At 39.0% G+C, this 23,586-nt stretch overlaps 1 protein-coding gene across 2 annotated transcripts in view; it reads left to right on the forward strand.

Annotated features, from left to right (window-relative positions):
* The window catches only part of LOC126354004 (intermembrane lipid transfer protein VPS13D), a 488,122-nt gene that overhangs the window by 377,965 nt on the left and 86,571 nt on the right, over positions 1–23,586 (forward strand). Inside the window, exon 55 of one of the 2 annotated variants that reach the window (XM_050003313.1) lies at positions 19,608–19,640. The exons of the other annotated variant lie outside the window; for it this stretch is intronic. Within the exon in view, the coding sequence (XP_049859270.1) occupies positions 19,608–19,640 (33 nt within the window). The remainder of the gene's footprint in view (positions 1–19,607; positions 19,641–23,586) is intronic. 2 annotated transcript variants of the gene reach the window in all.

Here is a 23,586-nt window from a genome sequence, read left to right on the forward strand (position 1 = left end):
AGTGATTTCCATTTGTTTGGTGCACTGAAGGAGGCATTACGTGGGAAGAGGTTCCAGGACAATGAGGACGTGAAAAAGTTTGTGGGAAATTGTTTGAAACATCAAGATAATGGGTTCTTTGCAGCTGGAATAAGAAATCTTGTAGTCCAATGGAACAAGTGCATGAATGTTCAATGGGATTATATTGAAAAGTAGAAAAAGTTTTTCAAAAATAAATGCTTTTTCCTCCAGGCCAATTTGTCTCTTTCATTATTCAATGACACTCCTATAATTATCCACTTGCTGAATATTCCCCAGGGAGATCAGGAGAAAGGAATACTTGTTCAAAGATGTGTAAGGTCAGGTCCACTTATTGAAAAAATAAAATACTAAAACATTTATCGCAATAATACGCAAGATTTTGTAAACCTTTGTTGTAGGCTTATGCCACTGCAACTGACATTTTCATTCTTGTTGTTTTGGTGCGCCTGTGGCCTTGTTTCATTATGGGGCAATAAAGGACATTTTTATGGACAATGTTCGTTCATCTTACCATTTTACAAAATGTTAGCTCTTTACAAAAAAGTTCTCCCCCATTAACGAATTTCGAAGTGACCAATTTCACATCCCACTTGCTGTTATTTGATTCAGATTAGAGATTATGTCTAATTTTTTACTTCTTTTGAAATAGATGTGTTATTCTAGAGTAACTTCATAATCACATAGTCCCAGATCAGTAAACTGATTTGTCAGTTCCGAACCTTCAAAACATTTTTCAATAAAGATTTTCTCACCTTCTTAGTTACTTAATATTATGTATACCTGGCGTCTGTGTTGTGCTAAATGGTGCTTTGGTATTACTCTGTAGACTCAACTGCCACTGTAAATAATTTTGACCTAAGATCAAATCACTGCTAGACCCATTTTTCTGTCAGTTAAATTAAGTCATGGGTATTTTAAACACTTTTTTGTTTTATTGTGCAAATTAATACCAACAATAAGTTCAAAGTTCATACAGTAATCTGTTATCATATGCTCATAATGACATGTTGCACATACTTGATGATACCCTCATTCTGGATCTATGGAGCTAAAGTACGTCTAATCTATTTATCTATCTGTCTTCTTCACAACTGTGGGTTCTGACTACAGTTAACTATTAGGGGACGAAATGGAAGCCAAGTGCACTAAGGCAGCTGTTTTCCTCTGGCACTGCTTGGCTGTCAGCTGTACAGAGCATCAGTTAATATGTGAACAGCTTCACATTACCTTCTTTACTGTAAGGATGGTAGAGTGCTGCTCCTCCGTGACAAAGTATGGAATAAGACCATGAATGGAATAAAGTACGAACTTGAAGTTCTTTAATTTGTTCATCAATCTAAGTAGAGTAAAAACTTGGTAATTCAAGATAATTGGAGCCAAGTAAGCTCAAATTTGCAAAAACCCAAATTACATGAAGATTGTCAATTTTAAAAATGTTTTATTTAAAAAAGATTCAGAAGTTGATGTTCACAGTATTAGTACAAAAAACAAAGTTGTTTCATTGTTAATATGTTACTTAGTTTGTTTTAGAAATAATATACTAGTAGAAACTCAAACATTGTATGTTAAACACATACATATTATGACAAAATAAATCTCGGGTGAACAGCCTGGTATGAGTGTGCATAGGACACTTGTGTGAGACGAAATAAATCTCGGGTGAACAGCCTGGTATGCAGGCTGTTCACCCGAGACACTTGTGTCCTATGCACACTCATACCAAGCTGTTCACCTGAGATTTATTTCATCATAAAATACGCCTGGAGAAACTCAAGAATCACATCACATACATATTACATGTACTAGTTTACAATTGTTACTACTGTACATACTTTACTTTTGGAAAAGATAATCAACAGTTTTTCAAACAGTGGAAACTCCAGGTTGGAAAATCAACAAAATTATGAAAAGGATAGATTGGTACTCACCATAAAGATGAACCACCGAGATGCAGATAGGCACAACAAATAGACTGTTACACATTATAACATGTGGCCAAAGCCTCTGGTAGGAGCTGCCAATTGTAGTGTTATGTGTACTTGAGGTGCGCTTGTTTTTGTGAATGTGTGTGTGTATTTTCTTTGTTTAAGAAGTTCTTGTTTGAAAGCAGTAATGTGTAACAGTCTTTTCATTGTGCCTGTCTGCAACTCAACAGGTTGTTGATAATCAACAGTGTTTTGTTTTTGTGAAGACTGTCTGTTCTTAGCAGCATTGTCTTGCCATCTTCCTAGAAGCATAAAGCCAGCTGGTATTGCCATATTCTTGTGCTCCATGTAGTGCAGTGCTAATTTTAATGCCACTGTTCCATCACTGTGACTCAACTTTGTTAGCACCAACATTGTCATCTTCCTTTTCATCATTAGAATCTGTTTCCTTTTTTTGTCATTTCCTCAGTAGTACTATTGGCCATTTCATACTGATCATCTTAGTTCGGCCACGATTGCACTTCATTGTCAGTCAGCATTGTCACACCCAGAAAGATGTCGAACAAGATCCATCAACTGTTCATTGTCATTTTGTTGTGACAGAATGTTTGTTTTGCTTTAATGATGTATTTTAGTTTCATTATCATATTTTCCAAGACTTTTTTTTAATGTTTCTGGTTTTAAATGGTCCCAAGCTTGTGCAACCCAATAAACAACATTCTTCAATTCCCCCTCCCCTGTGGGAGCTTCTATTGATTTGTGCTCATTTTCTGTTGAGAGCAGTAGGGATTGCAACAACTTGGGCTAACACTTATTTCCCCTCAAATACACCAACATTCCTTGGTCAATTGGCTGCATGAGGCTAATAGTATTGAGAGGTAAAACAAATGAGTAAATGTATCCACTGTGAAGTTCGTCAGCTTTAGGGTGGTGTCCTGCATTGTCTAGAGTAAGAATTCCCTTGAGCATTAATTTTTTGTTTGTTAAGTATTTTTTCCTTCTGGCACAAATGTGTCAAAAAGCCACTGCTAAAAAATTGAAATGTTCATCCTAGCACTTTTTTTATTCTTGTACAAAACTGCTAAGACTGTCATCTGTATATTTTTGAAAGCTCTTGGTTTGGCAGGCTTACCAATTAACAAAAGGGGCAATTCGTGATCCCCAAAGACATTTCTGCAAGCTAGGATTGTTATTCTATCTTTTGATTTCATATAATCTGTAGCAGAAGATTCATTTCTAGCTGCTAGCATTTTGAGCAGGAAGCATTCTATAATTGAGTCCTATCTCATTACAGTTATCAACTTGATAAAATGACAGGTTTTCTGATTTACTGTATTTTACAGCTCAACTGTTAGCAGATAATTTTTCAGTGCAGAGTTCAAACTGGCCTGCCCCATGTCTTTGCTTCTACCAATCCAGCCAACCAGAAATAGCAGTAATACTTTCTTCTTCTTTTAATTCTTTTCTAAATGAAAATGTTTTCTCCTGAGTCATCTGACCACTTATTGGACCTCCTTTAGCTCACTGTTGAGTAAATAACAAATTAAAGGCTTTGCTAGTCCTTTTATAATCTGATGTTTTCATGATTTTATGATCTGTAAATTTTGATCTTTTTTACAATAACAAGATGCTTTTGTAGAATATTGGTGCTCTGGTTTGGTTCTGTTGTGTCAGCAGTCACCTACTGTTACTTTGCCTACATCCAATTCTGCCACTACATTTGTTATAGTCTCCTCACTTTCCAATCTTTGCAATGCTAAAACTTTATTCTCCAAAGAAGCAAATTTCTTCTTCTGTTTCGAATAATCAGTGCTGATATTGGCAAAATAAGGCAGGGACAATAATAAATACTAAACACGACCTGACTAAACTTAGCCAGAGCAGACACTGGCCAGCTGGCAGCAGGTGAAGCAACAAAAGTGGCTAAGGTGTGTTTGATTGTAAACAATGTATGCACGCGTGTCTCGGCCACTGATCACATCCACTCCTTGCATATTTTTGATTTTATTTGTGATATTTTTTTGATTTTTCCTAATGTAGTAGTCATCCATCACCAACCTCAGATTAAACAGGGGTTCAAATGGCTCGGGCTTGAATTACCAAGGTTTTACTGTATTAAGCAAAAAATGACTACCTGCAACTTTACAAGCACAATGAGAGAATGAGAAAAGGGAAAATAAGGTACTTATTCGCTTATATGAGATTGTTCAAAAAAATTCTGAAACTTTGTCCACAAAATTTTTCTGCACTTACCTTTTACTTGTTGTGCATGGTCTCCTTCAGAATACTCTCCTTCACAATTGATACACTGCTTCCAACACCATTTCCACTTCCAGAAGCAGTCTGGGTATGCCTCTTGCAGGTTCATGCAAAGCACCATCTCCGAATTTTCTTTTATCTCAACTGACATTACAAACCTTAATCCTTTCAATGGGGTTTTCAACTTTGGGGATAAAAAATGTCCACAGGGACCAGGTGTGGAGAGTATGGAGCATGAGGCAGCTCAGTGATTTCGTTTTTTGTGGAATAGTCACATGTCGACAGGTATGAATGTGTGGGTATGTTATAGTCATGCAAGACCCATGACTTGTCCCACCAAATTTCAGGCAGTTTCCTTCTCACATTTTCTTGCAGGTATCACAACACCTCCCATTGATTTACAGTTTGTCCCTGTGACATGAATTCATGATGAACTAATTCTTCAAAGTCAAAGAAAACTATCAACATGGGTTTTGACATTTGACCTGATCTGACAAGGTTTCTTTGGTCTTGGAAAACCTATCCCAACCCGTTGTGAAGATTGAATCTTGTTCTCAACATCATAACCATAGATTCACGTCTCATCACTAGTAGTGATTCTCTTAAGGAACATCTCATTCTCATTTGTGTGATCCAAAAGCTTTCACAGATTAGGAGCTGAAGGTCTTTTTGGTCTTGGCTCATGAGCTGTGGGACAAACTTGGTGGCAACACGATGTATTCCAAGATGCAGTGTCAGGATTTCATGATATGATCCAGTTGAAATATTACATTCTGCTGCAATCTGTTGGACAGTCTTCACCTGGCATGGACAGTTTTGTTGACGTTCCTGGCATGAGCGTCGTCGGTAGATGTTGAAGGGCGATCTGAACGAGGGTTATCTTTAACTTCCATCCTGCTGTTTCGAAATCATGTGAACCATTTGTAATGCTGAGTACGGCTGAAGCACTCATCACTGTAGGATCTATGCATCATTTGGTGTCTCTCTATAAAGGTTTTCTTGAGTTTCACATAAAATTTAATGCAGGCGTGTTGCTCCTCTTAACACTGCCATCTCGATATTGACAGACTGTGCTACACTACTCAATATAGCACTGAATTATACATTAGACACAGGCTTGTGTAGGGGTGCCAACTGCATTTTGCTCCAACACACCATTGGAGTGAAATTACAGATGTTCTGGAAACTTTTGAATGGATCTCATACCACACCATTTTTTATCAATAACATGCTGCATGTTTTTCAAGCAATACAGTAATGGTGAGGACTTAAGGTACTTATTTCTGTTTTTTTTTTTAAATTGATTTATTTGCTACCAGAAAAGAAATTTGCTATTTTTATTACGAACCTCAAGCTGGTCAGTAGTCTTAGGCAAAACTGTAAGTAAATGATTGCTTGCCCAACACAAGTGGGCACTTACTACTTCATAATGAGTTGCCATATGGATGTTTCCACTGTCCTTAAAATTCATTATGGTTGCTGCTTAAGAGAAGAGATTACACACAGGTATGACATTTCTATTCTGAGATTCCTCTTTAACAGGGAGTTGACCTCCTTAAGATCACCATAGAATACCTACCATTCCTCATAGTTGTGCTGCCTGTAACCAAGCTTACTGCACACTTTCAAAACTTATTCCTTGTATCCATTTGTAAGCATACACCTGGCCACATGGTCAGTGACTGTTTCAGCTCAGTCAGTGGTGAAATTTGCATTGTTATAGAAAGGCAATGTGTGAAATTCCTCACATACAAAAACTATACAGCTTTGTATTCAGGGATGATTTGCACAAATTGGCAATATGAATAAACAGAATACTAGTTGTGTAAATTGAAAGCTCACATTTATAAACCATAAAATATGCTTTGCAACACAGCACAGTGAAAATTGTTGCCTTTAAATTATCTATGTAATTTAGTGACTCATCCAACACCATTGCCTCAAAATTATGCAGATTTAAACTTGCTCCACTTTTTATAATTTCTTCTAATTGTGTACCATGGATCTTTTCATTCTGTAATCCTCCCCATCCATAAGTATACATATTGTATCATCTTTGTTGGGCCTTTGGAATACCACTACATACACTAAACTTAATCCCATAATTATCATACCACTTGTTCATACAGCTGCAGTGATCATATACAGATGCATGCTTGTTAATAACAACTATAAGAGAAGAATTTTTGTTACATTGTGAAGGTAGATTAGTTTCTTTACCAAATAATGGTATGGCTGATTTTAAATTGTTGTTCCATAAATTGATGGACCTGTTATGGCAGGGGCGGGCAAACGCTGCATGCGGCTCATGAGCACACAGCGCTGCACCTGTGCTGCTCACGTGCAAATCGTCAAACGGGACAGGGACGACAGCCGGCAGGTTACGGCAGTGTAGTACTAGGCTAAGCTGCGGACGTTGAAGCGAAGCAACCACTACTTAGTGAACGTTGTATTTCAAGAACGGGAAATGCAGAGTGAATAGAGTGAATCAAGGAAACGGAGAAGTGGAGATTTGCTATCTTTTAAAAAGGAATGGGAGAATCATTTTTTCTTTGTGCAAAAACATGAAAATTCGAAATGTATAATATGTGACAGTATTCTCGCTGGTCAGCTGAAGTTTAATATTGAATGCCATTACAATAAATTTCAATATGTTCCCGTACTTAGTGCAATAAAAGAGGAATTTCTCAAGCGATTTGGGGATATATCATACTTATCCCAAGATTTTGAAAAGTTCTCAAGACAATTTGCTGTTTCTGTAGAAGATATTCATTCCAGTTTGCAAATGGAATTAATAGATCTGCACTGTAGATTCTACAGCATAATTCTCGTCTGAGAGACAAGTTCCTTCTGGCAAGACGTTTAATAGATATTTATCACGACTTTCCACAGCAAGAGTTTCCTCGTCTCCATCGTGAAGCCGCGAAGATAATGTCAACGTTTGGCTCGACATACGTTTGTGAGAGATTTTTTCTGTTATCAAAATGAATAAGTCTATGTTAAGAGCAAACATCAGTACTGAAAATTTACTTAACTGTTTGCATTTGTAGAAATTTTGTTCCAGACATTAAACGTATTGTAAACTCCAACTGTGATCATTAAATAAAACATATCGTAGGTAATAGATACTCTTTCAAACCATGATTTCTTGCAAGCAGCAGGCTGCGGTGGCCGTGCGGTTCTAGGCACTGCAGTCCGGAACCTTGTGACTGCTACGGTTGCAGGTTTTAATCCTGCCTCGGGCATGCATGTGTGTGATGTCCTTCGGTTAGTTAGGTTTAAGTAGTTCTAAGTTCGAGGGGACTGATGACCTCAGATGTTAAATCCCATAGTGCTCAGAGCCGTTTGAACCATTTCTTTCAAGCACTCCTACTAACCTAATTCCTTCATTCAATAAAGCAGGCCAGGAAACAAAACGAATTACAGAGGAAGAAGTGGAGAGACTGTATGGTGGGGAGTGGAGAGAAGCAGGTGGCCAGCTTGCCCCTGTGTGCACGCAGAACACCTGTTAACTGCAAACGTGCAGGATCCCTGCCCACCCCTGTGTTACGGTGTTCAATTGCAGATGCGTTAGGCTTCACATCTTTATGATGCAGACCATAGTGTAAGTGTGCCCCCCCCCCTCCCCCCCCCCCTGTACTTAATTGCTACACCATATGTGATCCATTTCTTTTCTCTTGACCAAGAATTTGATAAACAAATATGCTGCTTATTAAAGTCACATCGTCTAGAGCAACAATTTCATATATCTTGTAATGAGCTTTTATTCACCTGTTTCTTGTAAATTGTGTAACTATATGTCATGGTACTTGGCTGTCTTCCATTTAGCTCAATCCCAGAAAATTATATACTTGCGAAATAAACCCATATACCATTCAGCATACACTACGGTGAGCTGTTGGCTAACACTACCATTGTAGACACTGTTTAAAGAATTGTCATTTTATCGGAATCTTCTTGTCGTGTTAGGTGTATGGATCCCATTCTACTATTATCACTTAGTGATAATATTATCATCAGTAAAGATAGAAATTGTTACTACATTTTCTCCTCCTCCTACTCCATTCACATAAAGAGGTAGAAGACAATAGATTTTTAAATTTTTCATAGGTTTTGTAGTATACATAGAAGTGACTCATATGTCTTGAGTCATTTCTTTCCAAATTGTGTAATATTGTAGAAACTTCATGTGAATAATGGAAACTGGCTACATCTGCTATAGCTATTTTCATATTTAGAGTAACCATTGCCGCAGGGTAAATGTGATCTGTCACATGTCTTTCAGTTTCTTTGGAACTTGTGCCTGTTTTTGTAATTAAATACTCCTAGTTGATAACACATTCTTAGAATTGTGAATAAGCATTTGAAGACAATTAACAGTTTTACTGTCATAGACCTTTGTTGAACTAACAGCAAGTTGTTTTACATGTTCACAAAATGACCAGTTTTGCTACAGTGTAACTATCAGAGCAAACATTGATTATTCAAGTTTCTGAATAAGCTACAAATTTTTCTTTGCAGCTCATTCAAGTTGATCTTATTTAATCTTAATGTACTGTTGCTCATCTGGGCATTGATTTTTTGTAGTTGAGCATTGCTGACATTCTACTTCTACATGCACTTCCATACTATGCAAACCACTGTGAAGTGGATGACAGAGGGTACTTCATTTAGATCTACATCTACATGATTACTCTGCTATTCACAATAAAGTGCCTGGCAGAGGGTTCAGTGAACCACCTTCAAGCTGTCTCTCTATCCTTCCACTCTCAAACAACACGTGGGAAAAACAAGCACTTAAATTTTTCTGTGTGAGCTCTAATTTCTCTTATTTTATTGTGATGATCATTTCTCCGTATGTAGGTGGGTGTCAACATAATGTTAATGCAATTGGAGGAGAAAACTGGTGATTGAAGTTTCTTGAGAAGATAGTGTCACAATGAAAAAGCCTTTGTTTGGTAATTGCCTCTCCAATTCACGTATCATGTCTGTAACACTATTTGCCATATACATGGTAATACAAAATGAGCTGCCCTTCTTTTGATGTCATCTGTCAGTCCCACCTGATGCGGAGCCCACACTGTACAAAAATACTCCAGGATAGGGCGGACAAAACATGTTGTAAGCAATCTCTTTAGTAGACCTGTTGCACCTTCTAAGTGTTCTGCCAATGAATCACAGTTTTTAGTTTGATCTACCCTCAACATTATCTATGTGATTGTTCCAATTTAAGTTATTTGTAATTGTAATACCAAAGTATTTAGTTGAATTTTTTGCCTTCAGATTTGTGTGAATTATCTTTTAATCAAAATTTAGTGGATTTATTTTAGCACTCGTGTGAATAACTTCACACTTTTCTGTATTCAGCACTGACTGCCACTTTTCACACCATACAGATATCTTATATAAATCATTTTGCAATTCTTATGACTTTACAAGATGGTAAATGACAGCATCATCAGCCAACAATCTAAGACGGCTACTCAGATTGTCTCCTATGTCATTAACATAGATCAGGAACAGTAGAGGGCCTATAACACTTCCTTGGGGAACACCAGATATTACTTCTGTTTTACTCAATGACTTTCTGTCTATTACTTTGATTTCCTTTCTGACAGGAAATCATGAAACGTGTCGCACAACTGAGGCAATATTCTATAGGCACGCAGTTTGGTTAGATGATGTTTGTGGAGAACAGTGTCAAAAGCCTTCTGGAAATCTATCAATATGGAATTAGTCTGACATCTGCTGCCGGTAGCATTCATTACTTCTGGAGTATAAAGAGCTAGTTGTGTTTCACAAGAACAATATTTTCTGGATACGTGCAGACTGTGTCAATAAATTGTTTTCATGAGATGATTCTTAATTTCGAACACAGCATATGTTACATAACCATACTGGAAATCAACATTAGTGATATGGGCCTGTAATTCAGTGAATTACTCCTATTTCCCTTTTTGGGTATTTGTTTGACTTGGGCAATTTTTCAGTTTTTAGGTACTGATCTGTCTATGAGTGAGTAATTGCTAAATATGGAGTTATTGTATCAGCATACTCTGAAAGGAACCTGACTGCTATACAATCTGGATTGCAGGCCTTGCCCTTAGTAAGGGATATTAAGTGATTTATGTTGCATTGCTAAACCAAGCATATCTGCTTCAATTTTTTTCATCTTGGCAGTTTTTCTTGATTGGAATTCAGGAATATTTACTTCATATTCTTTGATGAAGGAGTTTCAGAAAACCATGTTTAATAACTCTGCTTTAGTGGCACTGTCATCACTTCACCATTCTTATTGTGCAGTGAAGGTATTGATTGCGTCTTGCCGCAGGTGTGCTTTATGTATGACCAGAACCTCTTTGCATTTTCTGCCAGATTCTGAGACAGAGTTTCGTTGCGGAAATTATTAAAATCACCTCGCATTGAAGCATGCAGTATATTTCAAACTTCTGCAAAACTTTGCCAATCTTGGGGAGTCTTTGTTGTTTTAAATTTGGCGTGCTTTGTTCTTTGCTTCTGCAACAGCGATCTGATGTGTTTTGTGTACCATGGGGATCAGTACCATCAATTATTAATTTATGTGGCATATATCTCTCAATTGCTGTCGATAATATCTCTCGGAAATCATTCCACATCTTTTCTACACCTACATGATCACATTGGAAGGAGTGGAGACTGTCTCTGAAAAAGGCATTAAGAGCATTTCTGTCAGCTTTTTTTTTTTTTAAATAGATATACTTTGCATTTCTTTTTAATGTTTGTGGGTGTTACAGTATTAAAGGAAGCAGCAACTGCATTGTGGTTGCTAATTCCTCTATCCGTCGTGAAACTCACTGTTTGTTTAGGATTACTTGTTACTAAGAGGTCAAGTGTGCTTTCGCAATCATTTATGCTTTGAGTGGGCTCATGAACTAATTGTTAAAAATAATTTTCTGAGAAAGCATTCAGTAAAATTTTGGATGATTTTTATGCCTGATGCCAGCTTTAAATGTATAATTTTTTCAACATATTGAGAGGAGATTGAAGTCACCACTGACTATAATTGAATGAGTGGGGTACCTATTTGAAATGAGATTCAAGTTTTCTTTGGACTGTTCAGCAACTACACACACCAAAAAAAGTTTTGCCTCACCCAGTTTCCCAGAACTCCTGAAGATAGACGTTGACTGTGGATATTATCACAGGCACAGTTCCTTTGACTGTTCAGAGATGTCATTAAACCCGCCCAAAGATGTAAACAACCATGCATGAGCAGCACCTATTAGTCAGAGGGGGTCTGACAGCTGATCACTTTGTCATGCTACCAGGAAGGAGGTACATGGCTCGTGTTGTCTGTAGAACTAAAAGACAGTGCCACGTTTCAATCACATCCGCATTGTTACTTTGTGCTAGGAATGGCTCTCAACAAGGGAAGTGTCCAGGTATCTTGGAAGGAACCAAAGCGATGTTGTTTGGACATGGAGGAGATATTGAGAGACAGGAACTGTTAATGACATGCCTCGCCCAGACTGCCCAATGGCTACTACTGCAGTGGATGACCGCTACCTATGGATTATGGCTCAGAGGAACCCTGACAGCAACACCACCAAGTTGAATAATGCGTTTCGTGCAGCCACAGGACGTCATGTTATGACTCAAACTGTGCGAAATAGGCTGTGTAATGCGCAACTTCACTCCTGAAGTCCATGGCGAGGCCCATCTTTGCAACCATGACGTCATGCAGCTCAGTATAGATGGGCTCAACAACATGCTGAATGGACCACTAGGGATTGGCATCACATTCTCTTCACAGATGAGCGTCGTATGCCTTCAACCAGACATTTGTTGGAGCCGTGTTTGGAGGCAACCCAGTCAGGCTGAATGCCTTAGACACACTGTCCAGCGAGTGCAGCAAGGTGGAGGTTCCCTTCTGTTTTGGGGTGGCATTACATGGGGCGGACATACACACTGGTGGTCATGGAGGGTGTTGTAACCGTTGTATGGTATGTGAATCCATCCTCCGACTGATAGTGCAACCGTATCGGCAGCATATTCATGAGGCATTCGTCTTCGTGGATGACAATTCACACCCCCATCATGCTCATCTTGTTACGACTTCCTTCAGGATAACGATGTCGCTCGACAAGAGTGGTCAACATGTTCTCGAGGCATGAGTCCAATCGAACATGCCTGGGATAGATTGAAAAGGGCTGTTTATGGATGGCGTGACCCACCAACCACTCTGAGGGATCTATGCCGAATTGCCATTGAGGAGTGGGACAATGTGGATGAACACTGTACATAGTATGCCACGATGAATACAGGCATGCATTAGTGCAAGAGGACTTGCTTCTGGGTGTTAGAGGTACCGGTGTGTACAGCAATCTGGACCACCATTTCTGAAGTCACTATGTATGGTGGTACAACATGCAATGTGTGGTTTTCATGAGCAATAAAAACCATCAACTATATTTAATCTATCCTTTCTGAATATTGATAGGCTGTTTGAAAAATTTTGGGCTGACTTTATTTCCAGCTTTAGCCAGCTTTTTGTACCTATAACTATTTGAGTTCAGTGCTTTCTATTAGGGCTTGGAGCTCTGATTCTTTCCTAACACAGCTACGACAGTTTACAACTACAATAATGATTGTTGCTACAACTATCTTACTGTGTTTTACCTGGACCCTTTAAGACCAATGCCCTTTCTGTGGTTTCCTGAGACCCTCTAACCTAAAAAACTGCCCAGTCCCTTCCACCCAGTCCCTGCTACCCATGTAGCTGCTTCCTGTTTGTGGTGGACTGCTGACCTATTGAGCGGAACCCGGAAACCCACCACTCAATGGTGCAAGTCAAGGAATCTGCAGCCCATACAGTCACAGAGCTGCCTGAGCCTCTGATTCAGACCCTCCACTCAGCTCTGCACCAAAGGATGACAGTCGGTTCTATCAACAGAGGTGCAGATGGTGAGCTCCAACTTAATCTCACAAGCAAGACTGGCAGTCTTTACCATTTCCGCTAGCCACCGAAACGAGAAAGAATCTCCTCCAATCCAGAGTGATACTCATCATTGGTACCAACATGAGCCACCACCTGCAGTTGGCTGCAGCCTATACTGTTCATAGTATCCAGAAGCACCATTTTCACATCTGGAATGACTCCCCCTGGTATGCACACGGAGTGCACACTGGCTTCCTTCCCCTCCTTGGCAGCCATGTTCCTAAGGGGCCCCATTAGATGCCTAATGTTGGAGCTCCTTACTATCAGCAAAACCAACCTCTGTGAATGCCCAGACCCTACGGGCTGAGAAGCATCCATGCATCCGACCCCCACAGTGATGCCCCTTGGCAGCAGCCTCAAGCTGTGTGACGGAAGCAAACAATGCCTGGAATGGGGTGGATGACTGCATCCGTCTCGGAGACTTCATCAGCCACAGAAACCTGTTCATCAAACATACCAGGGAGGTCCTACGATCAGCCCATCAGAAGGTCTTTCGCTGCCTGCCAGATTTTGGAATCGTCTCCCACTCGACAATGCGTGAGAGGTCAGCATCATTGCTGACATTACCCTAGGTGGCTACAGCAGTGGACCGCTTGGGGGGGCACATGGGATGTGCTCAATGTCCCTCGCATCCGTGCATCCGACCCCCCACAGTGACTCCCCTTGACAGCAGCCTTAAGCTGTGTGACGGAAGCCAACAACGCCTGGAGCTGTGAGTGAAGGATCACCCACTCAGCTCACATCTGTATACAGCAATCACAGCTCCTATCTATTACTGACATCACTCCTGTTTGAAGCTTGTAAAAATATGTAACAAGCGAACGGTGTACTCGGCTTATTAGCAGCAGGAACTCAAGGTGCTCTCTCACTGACAGTCTAACTGACACTGACCTATACCAACTAAAACAAGCAAAAGCCTCTACAATACGAGGTTTGATACACAGCGTTGATAACAACTGCAGTACTGTATGCTATGCTGTTATTAAAATAGAAGGTTGTGCCGAGTAAGTGCTCAAACGCACAAGAAATTACGGAAATAAACTAGTAGCTATACAGATAACTGAATATAAATTGCTCCTGTTTGAAGCTCCTAAAATCTATATAACAAACGAACAGTGTACTTGCCTTACTAGCAGGAGGAACTCGAGGTGCTCTCTCGCTGATGGTCTAACTGACAGTTCCCGTCATACTGGTTATTAGAGCTGCTTCTTGTTCCATTCATGTATGAAATGTGTGAAGAGTGAATGTTTAAATGTCTCTGTGCATACTGGAATTAGTCTAACCTTGTCCTCGCAATCCCTATGGGAGAAATATGTGGTGATTTTCATGTATGAAATGTGTGAAGAGTGAATGTTTAAATGTCTCTGTGCATACTGGAATTAGTCTAACCTTGTCCTCGCAATCCCTATGGGAGAAATATGTGGTGATTGTAGTATATTCCTAGCTTCATCATTTAAAGCTGATTCTTGGTACTTTGTATGTAGGCTTTCTTGGGATAGACCTACTTTCCAAATGTGTGCAAGTTCAGTTTCCTCAGCATCTACCTCCAGAACATTCTTCTAAGAGTCAAACAAACGTGTGACCATTCATGTCGCCCATTTCTGTATATAAGCAGTATCCTTTGCTTGTCCTGTTTGGTACGATCCTACACATTTGATCATAATTCTAAAATGTTTCTCACAAGTAGTTTGGAAGCAATTTCCTTTGTAAACTGATGCTATTTAAAGTATTGTTAGTGCAATCTTCTCTCTTACCAACATAGGCAGTTCATCTTATAACTTGATTAATGGTCTCAGCCCATATAATTGTCACTTTAAATCACTAAATTCTCTCACCTAGGTGTTTTTTAAATAGTTTTTATGAATAGTGTAAACACTCTTCAGTAGGGTTGTAAAATTGCTACACATCCTTTTAGCAGCCATTTCCTACTACCTTCTACAGCACCACTCAAAAAATATATCTGAATAAGGTGATTTCAAGTTTTCTCAACTCTACAACATGGTCCAGTCACATTAATGTACTGTTGCCCGTGTTTGACACCAACATACAATTCACTGACAGCAGGTGGCAGAAGTATTAGTGAAAGGTATATGAAGTGTTGGAGGGATGCGGAAAGAAGTCCAGTCATTATTGGAATGTGGAAATGGAATGATGTAGCTGACATCCAAAAGCGCATGACCATTGACTTTCACACCAAGGATGGAAAATTTTCAAAATGGCAAAGTTTGTAAATTGTTCATATGTCACCATGGTTAAAGTATATTTTGCCTGGCACTATAGTGCTATCCAAAACTAGCACAAAGTCAGCTGTGGAGCACTACAAGCCACAGGTGACACAGGCGAACAAAGGCTGCACAGAGGTGTACAGGTGAATAGATGTGCAACTGTTGAGTAATTGACCACCCAGATGAACCAAGAGGCTACCAGTAGTGTCTCGTCGATGACCATCCAATGAACGTTGCTGCGTATGGACCTCCACAGCAGGCATTTGGCTGATACTCTCACTCTGACTGCTGTTTATTGATTATGGAGGCTGGAATTTTCATGCCATCACCACAGCTGATTGTCCACTGAGTGCCAACAGGAAGCCTTTTCAGATGAATGATGTTTTATGCTCCATCAGATAGATGGCTTTTAGCTTGTGTGATGAAAAGCTCTGAAAACAAAGTAGGAAGGAACTTTAATGGATTGGGGAATTTTTTCATGGCATTCTCTGATCGGTCTTGCCATACTGGAAGACACAGTAGATCAACACAAGTGTGCATCTATTCATGGGGATCATGTCCGCCCCTACATGTAGTTCATTTTTGCTCTTCGCGGTGACATCTAGCAGCAGGACACTGCAACGTGTTACATAGCTTGCAATGTATGTGCAAGGCTCAGAGAGCACCAGGCCGACTCTCCATATTATATCCAGTCAAGAATCATTGGACCGTGTAAATCATGTTGCTCACACCATGGGTCAACAACTGAGAAATGTAGCATAGCTGGTCCCAAACTGGAGTAGACATAAATCCAAATCCCTATTGGTATCTTCCAGTACCTCACTGACTCACTTCCTGCACATCTCGTACTGCCAAAGGTGATTATTAAGGTTTTTGACATGTGGTCACATTAAGGTGACTGTATTTTACTCATCTATGAAGTGGTGCTGACTTTAAATGAGACATTACTCTGGTGATAACATTTGTAAAGAAAATGAAAACATTCAGCATTTTACCTTTGTTTTGCTACCATCAATTTTAGTTCCTGTGCCCTCTCTGAGTAGCTAGACACCAACCCTGGTGCGACTGACAGACTTCACATGTCACCAAAATTTCTTTGAGTTTTGTGAGAGATACTTTGATAAGATTATGCTAGGATAACCATTGAAGGCCTTCTTGACAACTAAACTCATTTCATCCAGGATCTCTGTCCCTGTAACTCTATGCTTTGTTTACACATATTGTGCAGTAGTCCTTGTTTCTTTAGATGTTTCTTTACAATGACTGTACATTATGTAGTGTGCCTCCTACCATGAACTGTCCTACTAGGTATATATCCATCCAGTGCTTGGTCAAGTACTATTCTATACCTGAGTCTCAGTTCTTCTACATGTTTCTGCCCAAGAGTAAATGTTTTGAATTTTTCTTTGGGAGACATGACATGGTTGTCTCTTTATTTTACTTAGGGGATGTGCAAGCCTCCTCATTTTAGTAATCATTATTGCTAAATATGCCTTGTGATCACTGAGGATGACCATATTGAATCTGGCATCAAAAGGTCAGGTCAGTTTGATGCTGTTAGGGCTAATTTACGAGGTTGAGTAAAATGGAAACCTTAAAAGTGTAATAATAAATTGAAATTTTATACTGTTCTCCTGTAAGTTGGAAACCGTGCTACAAACAGCATACAGAATTGCCTGTAGGTGTCAGCATAGCGCAGATGCACACATACCGTCGCAGTATCAGTATAAAGATGGCTGCCCCATTTGCGACTTGCACCAGAGAAGAACAGCGTTCTGTTATTCGGTTTTTGCATAGTGAAGGAGTGAAAACTATTGAAATTTATTGACAAATGAAGGTTCAGTACGGTAATGCATGTTTGTCACAGCAGCAAGTCTACAAATGGAGTAGGAAGTTAGCAAATGGTGTGGCTGCAGTGGAAGATGCTCCTCGTTCAGGTCAGGCACAATGACTTGTGACTCCACAGAACATTGCAGCAGTTGAAGCTATAGTGAAGGAAAACCACCGAGTGACACTGAATGACATTGCAGCATGTTTACAGATTAGTCATGGGTCAGCACTCCACATTGTGCATGATGTGCTCCAGTTTCACGAAGTGTCTGCAAAATGGGTGCCACGGCAGCTGACTCCTGAAATGAGAGAACGACTTGTTGATGCTTGTGAAGATCTTCTTCGGCGCTTTGACGAGAAGGTGATGGGTTCCTTGCAAGAATTGTTACTGGGGACAAAACCTGGGTTCACTTCCACCAATCGGAAACGAAGAGAGTGAGCAAGGAATGGTGTGTTTGGGGCGAAAAAAGGCATCATTTTGAAGAATTAGTTGCCTAGAGGGACCACTGTTATCAATGCATCATACACAGATCTAAAAAATCATCTGCGGCCTGTAACCAAATCAAAGCGACGTGGATTGCTGTCAGCAGGTGTTCTTTTGCAACATGACAATGCAAGGCCCCACACTGCAACAATCACAGACCTTCATTTTGAGTGTCTTCCTCATCCACCATAGTCACCAGACCTTGCGCCAAGTGATTTCCATATGTTTGGACCAATCAAAGACACAATGGGAGGAAAGAAGTTCCATTCTGATGAAGAGGTACACCACGCGGTGCACGAGTGGTTGTGCGGACAACCAAAAGAATTTTTTTCTAAATGAATTTATGCACTTTGTAAGTGCTGGAGGTCTTGCATTGAACGTGGGGCAGATCATGTTGAAAAGTGGTACAGATTTGTACCACTTCTGCACAATAAATAATATTAAAAAAAAGAAAAAATTGAGGTTTCCATTTGACTCACCCTCGTATTTCCATCATGAGTGGTCTTCTAAAGTATCTGGTCTACTTAGTTTTCAGAGAAGGCATTTTGTAATATTTTGTAGCGTTCCTTTGTCATTCCTACTACTTACAAATCTGTAATTATCCCAGTTGCTGAATGATTAAAGTCTCCTTTGATGATAACGGTGTGATTGAGGAACATATGCATTGGTGAAATAAAGTTTTCTCTAAAGGTTTGAGTAGATTTGGAGTTGAGTCGGGTGGTCAATTGGAAAATGCATCTGTTGGTTTATGCTCAACCCAATGTGCAGATTCAGTTTCTAGCTTGGTGGCTTTGAGTTTTGCATCTACTGCAACAAAGACAATATCTCAGTTTTCCCATTCCTATCCTTTTGATATACACTTAAATTTTCACCAATAATCTTGCTACTTTCAATTTTGTAGTTTAACTTTTTCATCTATTGTTATTGAGCTGTATTGCTTTTTAGGATAGCTTTTTTTAAAATACACTCATACTTTGACATATGGTACAGCTGTTGTTACCTGTACTGTAATGAGAGTTCTTGTTGTTTTCAATACATTACAATAAAAGTAAAAATTAACAAGGGATCCAAAAGAAAAGAACAAAAGACCAACCATCCATCATAAAGAAAAGGCTTTAGGCACTGGATAGCCACATAAAAAGTTGGTGGTTACTCCAATTCAGCTATAGAATTCGCATTTTTCATAATATTGTTACATCTTTAATCATTGTTCATCTCTCCTCTCCTTATATTGTATCTGTAGTTGGTGTATTTCTGTGGAAATTTTGTGATGGTGCAGGTTGGTCACATGTCAGTTCCTGGAAAATTCAAATACATGTAATTAAATCTTGAGAGTAGATTGTATATTTATGTTATGTATTCCCTTCAGTTAGTTCATACCAACTCCTAATAGTTTCTTGATTAACAGCCTGTATGATCATCTAGAACTGAAGATTAATGTGAAATGTTGTCCTCTGAAGCTAGGAGTTTAACACTTCTGACTAGTTTAGTGTTGACTTTGTCTTATTTCTCTTGAATGAAATTAAACCACAAATGGTGAGCATATGATTTCTTAGTTGAGTTAAAAAAAATTGTTACATTTTGTATGAGGCGTCACCATGAATGTGTTTATGCATGTCAATCTTTTTATTCTTGTTGTACATATTTCTTTGTTATGCTTGAGTTATATTTGATGTACGGTTCTTGTGCAAAAATAAAATTATTTATTTTTGTTTTAAATCTGTTATGCAGTTACTGTAGCTTGTAATTGAAAATTATACAACTTTTTCAATGCATGCTACTAATTTTTTGTCTGTGGTTACTGTTTCTTTTTGAAAGACTAATCTTACATCTTTCTTTGATATTTAATTACTGCTTTGTTTAGTTTGCTGCTAATATTTTTTCAGGAGGATCCCGGTTAAGCTCTTCTTGGCAAATGTGTAGGTATTTCATTCAGATTTCTGTTAACATTTTATTTATGATTAATTTTGCTTTTGTAACAAATGGTTATTGCAATTAAATGAGTAAAGGTGAGAATGATCAAGTAGATTCACTTATTAAAGTTAGCTTTTCATCAATATTCCCCCTCCCTGTGGTCTCATTTAATTTATGTATTATTAATACCACCTATCCATAAGTGCTGTAGCTTTCTACTATTGCACCTAATGTTTATTGTAAGAGTTTCAGATTAATAAGAGGTTTTATGAGGAATGTATAATACCATAAGTTAAACTGCTTTGTTAACAAGACTAAAACTCACATTCAAATTATAATTTTATTTGGCTAAGGGCATGAAGTGCACATATTGCTGAGATTTCGCAGCAGTAGCATCACAGTTGGAAATGAATACTTGATCCAGTAACACAAGACCCACTAGAAAATTATTACAATACAGCTAATATTTTTACAGTATTTTGATGTTAACTTTGCAACACTATGCATGCAACTTCGATATTGTCAGAAAATCTTGTACTTTCATCATTTATCGCCAGTCAGAGTTTCTGTATCAGGGAATTGTGTCCTTCATAGCCTTCTCAATTCGCCTTGTCCAGGGTACACTCAAATGCTTCCACACCTGCAGCATATAGACACCCATGTATTTTCCTTAGTATTGTTGATTTGGGGAAAATAAATCTCTCACCGTGAACATGTGTGAGTATTTTAGAGCTTCGTCAACATATGCCGTTTGCTCAGACCCTGATATGCCCTTGACTGAAGACACATTCATAGGTGCGCAACAAGGTTGATGATTCTTTTTTTGACTGTAGGAATGGAATAGTCAAACCAGCAATACACTCATTAATTAGCTTTCTATTAGTACTCATTTGTTGATCTAATTTTTTTGCTACTGGTGTTGTCAGTTCAAATGTGTCATGATTAAAATTGAACAGTTACTATGTTGGTACTATTATGTTATGTATATAGGTTACAGAAGATAGTAATATTCTACAGCCCAAACTTTTCCCTTTCTACTGAAAGTATATTCTAAGATAAGAATCAGATACTGATTGTGTGTTCAGAGGCTAGATCGAGGCTCACCAAGTTGGGTAGGTACTGAGCAATAATTGCTTGCTTTCAGCATAATACTTCATCATGTTCAGGAAACCAGAGAACATTTGCGACTCACCCAAAAATAGTTTATCTTCCAATTCTGCCATGTGACATGGGCAGTATTGATCTTTGCTGGTTTGACTTGTGGGGACATGGATTGAAGGTATATGGAGTGGGAGAAGGGAGGAAAACAATGGTATTCGAGGGGGGGGGGGGGGGGTGTTCTGTGGTATAACTGGTAGATCGGTTGCAGGGCAGGTTAGGGGACTGCTAAGAAGAATGTTAGAAGCAAAGAAGAGAGTACAGGGGATGGCTGAAGAGTCAAGCTGAGCAGTAAGAGCTCAAAAGATGAGAAGTGGTTCCAGAAGAAGGATAAACAGAGAATGAGTGGGTGGAATTGGTGACATGGGGCATGGTAGGATTATGATATAGATTTAGAGCAGAGAGGTTGTGGAACAAAGGCTATGTAACAGAGTGAGTTTCCATCTGAACAGTTGATAAAAACTGGTTTTTTGAAGGTGGGAGGGTCCTCAATTTCTTGGGTTTTGTAGAAGTCTTATGAGTTAACACCATTATTTTGTGTAACTGGGTAGTGTAGTTCTCTTTTGCCCGCAGCTTCAATGTGACATTCTTCAGGGTGTGGAGTTGGGTTTTGGCCACAATTGCAGTAAAGTTTATAGATTATGTAGCTGCTTTTACAGGTTGCTCTGCCTTTAATGGGATAAGAAAATTTATTATAGAACTGAAATAGGAGGCGGTGGTTGATGCATGAGACAGATCTTGTACCTGGATCTTCTATATGACACAGGCATGTGCTTGGGAAGATAATGAGCAACAGGCAGACAAGGATATTGAGTATGTTGGGTTGATGGCAAAACATCACTTTGGGAGAAGTGGGAAGGTGGAATAGTTCCTCATTTCATAGTATTATGAGAGATAGCTGAAGTCCTGCCAGAGAATCTAATTCCACTTTTCCAGTGATGAAGTTATAGTGTGAGAGAGAGTTGTCAAGATCACTACTCGCTCATCAGATGACAACATTGGCAGATTTGGTGGCTCTGTTGGAGGACTTTATCAGAAAGCTAAGTTATATTCTGTCCTCACTAGGTACCTGATGGAGCTTAAGTTATTTCCCCAGTAACAAGAGGTTAAGGACTTTGATCTGTCTTGGACATGCAAAGTACAACTATTGCATTTGGATCAGCATCTTTTCTCTTCATTTTCTACCCAATAGAACTTATTCGTGATTGGATTTGACAGTGTTATACTTTTGAAATCTTATCTTGGATATGTATTTGTCCATGTTCATGTTTAAAGTTGTCAAGTTACACCAGTAGTATTATTTGTACATCAGCATCAGAAGGTTAACTATCTCATTTGAGACATTGCTAGCATAGAACTTAGGAAGACGATTGAATGAAAGTCATATACAGCACTGCACTAAATTATGCCTTATTATCACAAAGCTTTGTAAATCTGTCTCAATTGTGATCTGGCTGCTATCTTTAAATTCAGAGGCTCTGCTGTATGAATGAAACTTTATGTAGTTTATGATAATGATAGTAGGTGAAGAAATGAAGTAAAATTTGTGACATGGTCGGGACTTGAACCCGGGTCTCCCAGCTTACTAGGCAGGGTTCTAGGCATTACACCATAATATGAGGGTGGTTTGAAAAGTTCTCAGAATGAGTTAGGAAAAAAGTACTTACATCACTGATACTTTTTTATTTTTCAATGTAGTCTCCTAGTGTATTAATGCACTTGGTCCAACAATGTTCCAGGGCCTTCATCCCATATCAAAAATGGATTTCCCCCAGGCCTGCAAAATAGTTGTCAACTATGGCTATCAGTTCTTCGTTTGAAGTGAATCTTCACCCACCAAGAAACATTTTCTGTTTTGGGAAGAGATGAAAGTCTGACAGAGGCATATCAGGTGAATAAAGTGGGTGTGGCAACAGTTCATACCTTAGTTCGTGTAATTTTGCCATGGTGAGGGCACACGTGTGTAGGTGCGCATTGATCTAGCATCAAGAGTCATGGCACCCATCTTGCAGATAATTTTTTCATTTCTAATTCTTCAGTTAAAATGTGATACACCCTTTCAGATCACATCTGGTAAGCGTGAGCAATTGCACGCAGTTTCAGTCAGTGATCCTCTATGACCATTTTATGCACTTTTGCAATGATTTTTGGAGTAGTGACATGTCTTAGCTGACCAATGCTCGGATCATCGTCTAAGCTCTCCTGACCGCATTTAAATTTATTTGTCCTCTTGGCAACAGTTGAATATAAATGAGCAGAGTCCCTCAGTGTATTCTGGAAATCAGCATGAATGTCCTTTGTTTTCATACCTTTCTTTACGAGGTACTTAATCGCTGCTTGAATCTGCCACTGGCGTGGCATGTGTTTACATGAACAACTCGTTGTGCTAACACTGACCTCTCGTCGTGATTCCGAGAATTTTTCAAACCACCCAACACAGCTGCATGGGCCACCCTAGCCCATTTCCCACTCTAACACAAACTTCATATCATGTTTTCAGCTTATTTCCCCTTCCTTAGATAATCACTGTATTGGAATAGCACCTGGATGTGGCACAAATTTTAATTCTTTTCTTCAGCTACTATCATTATTTTAGATGAAGATGAGACTCAAATATCTTAAGGAAAAGTTAATTATATGAGTTTTATATAGTTTGCTTTTGTTAAATTTCTTGCGAAAAATTAATGACAATGGATATAGCTTAAATGTGAATCTTAGATTCCATCAGATAATATGAGGATCATTTCAAAAGTTCTGCACACTGTAAGACAGAACTGAAGAAAATAATTTATT

Source organism: Schistocerca gregaria, chromosome 3 (assembly GCF_023897955.1).
Source record: "Schistocerca gregaria isolate iqSchGreg1 chromosome 3, iqSchGreg1.2, whole genome shotgun sequence".
Taxonomy (NCBI): Eukaryota; Metazoa; Arthropoda; class Insecta; order Orthoptera; family Acrididae; genus Schistocerca; species Schistocerca gregaria.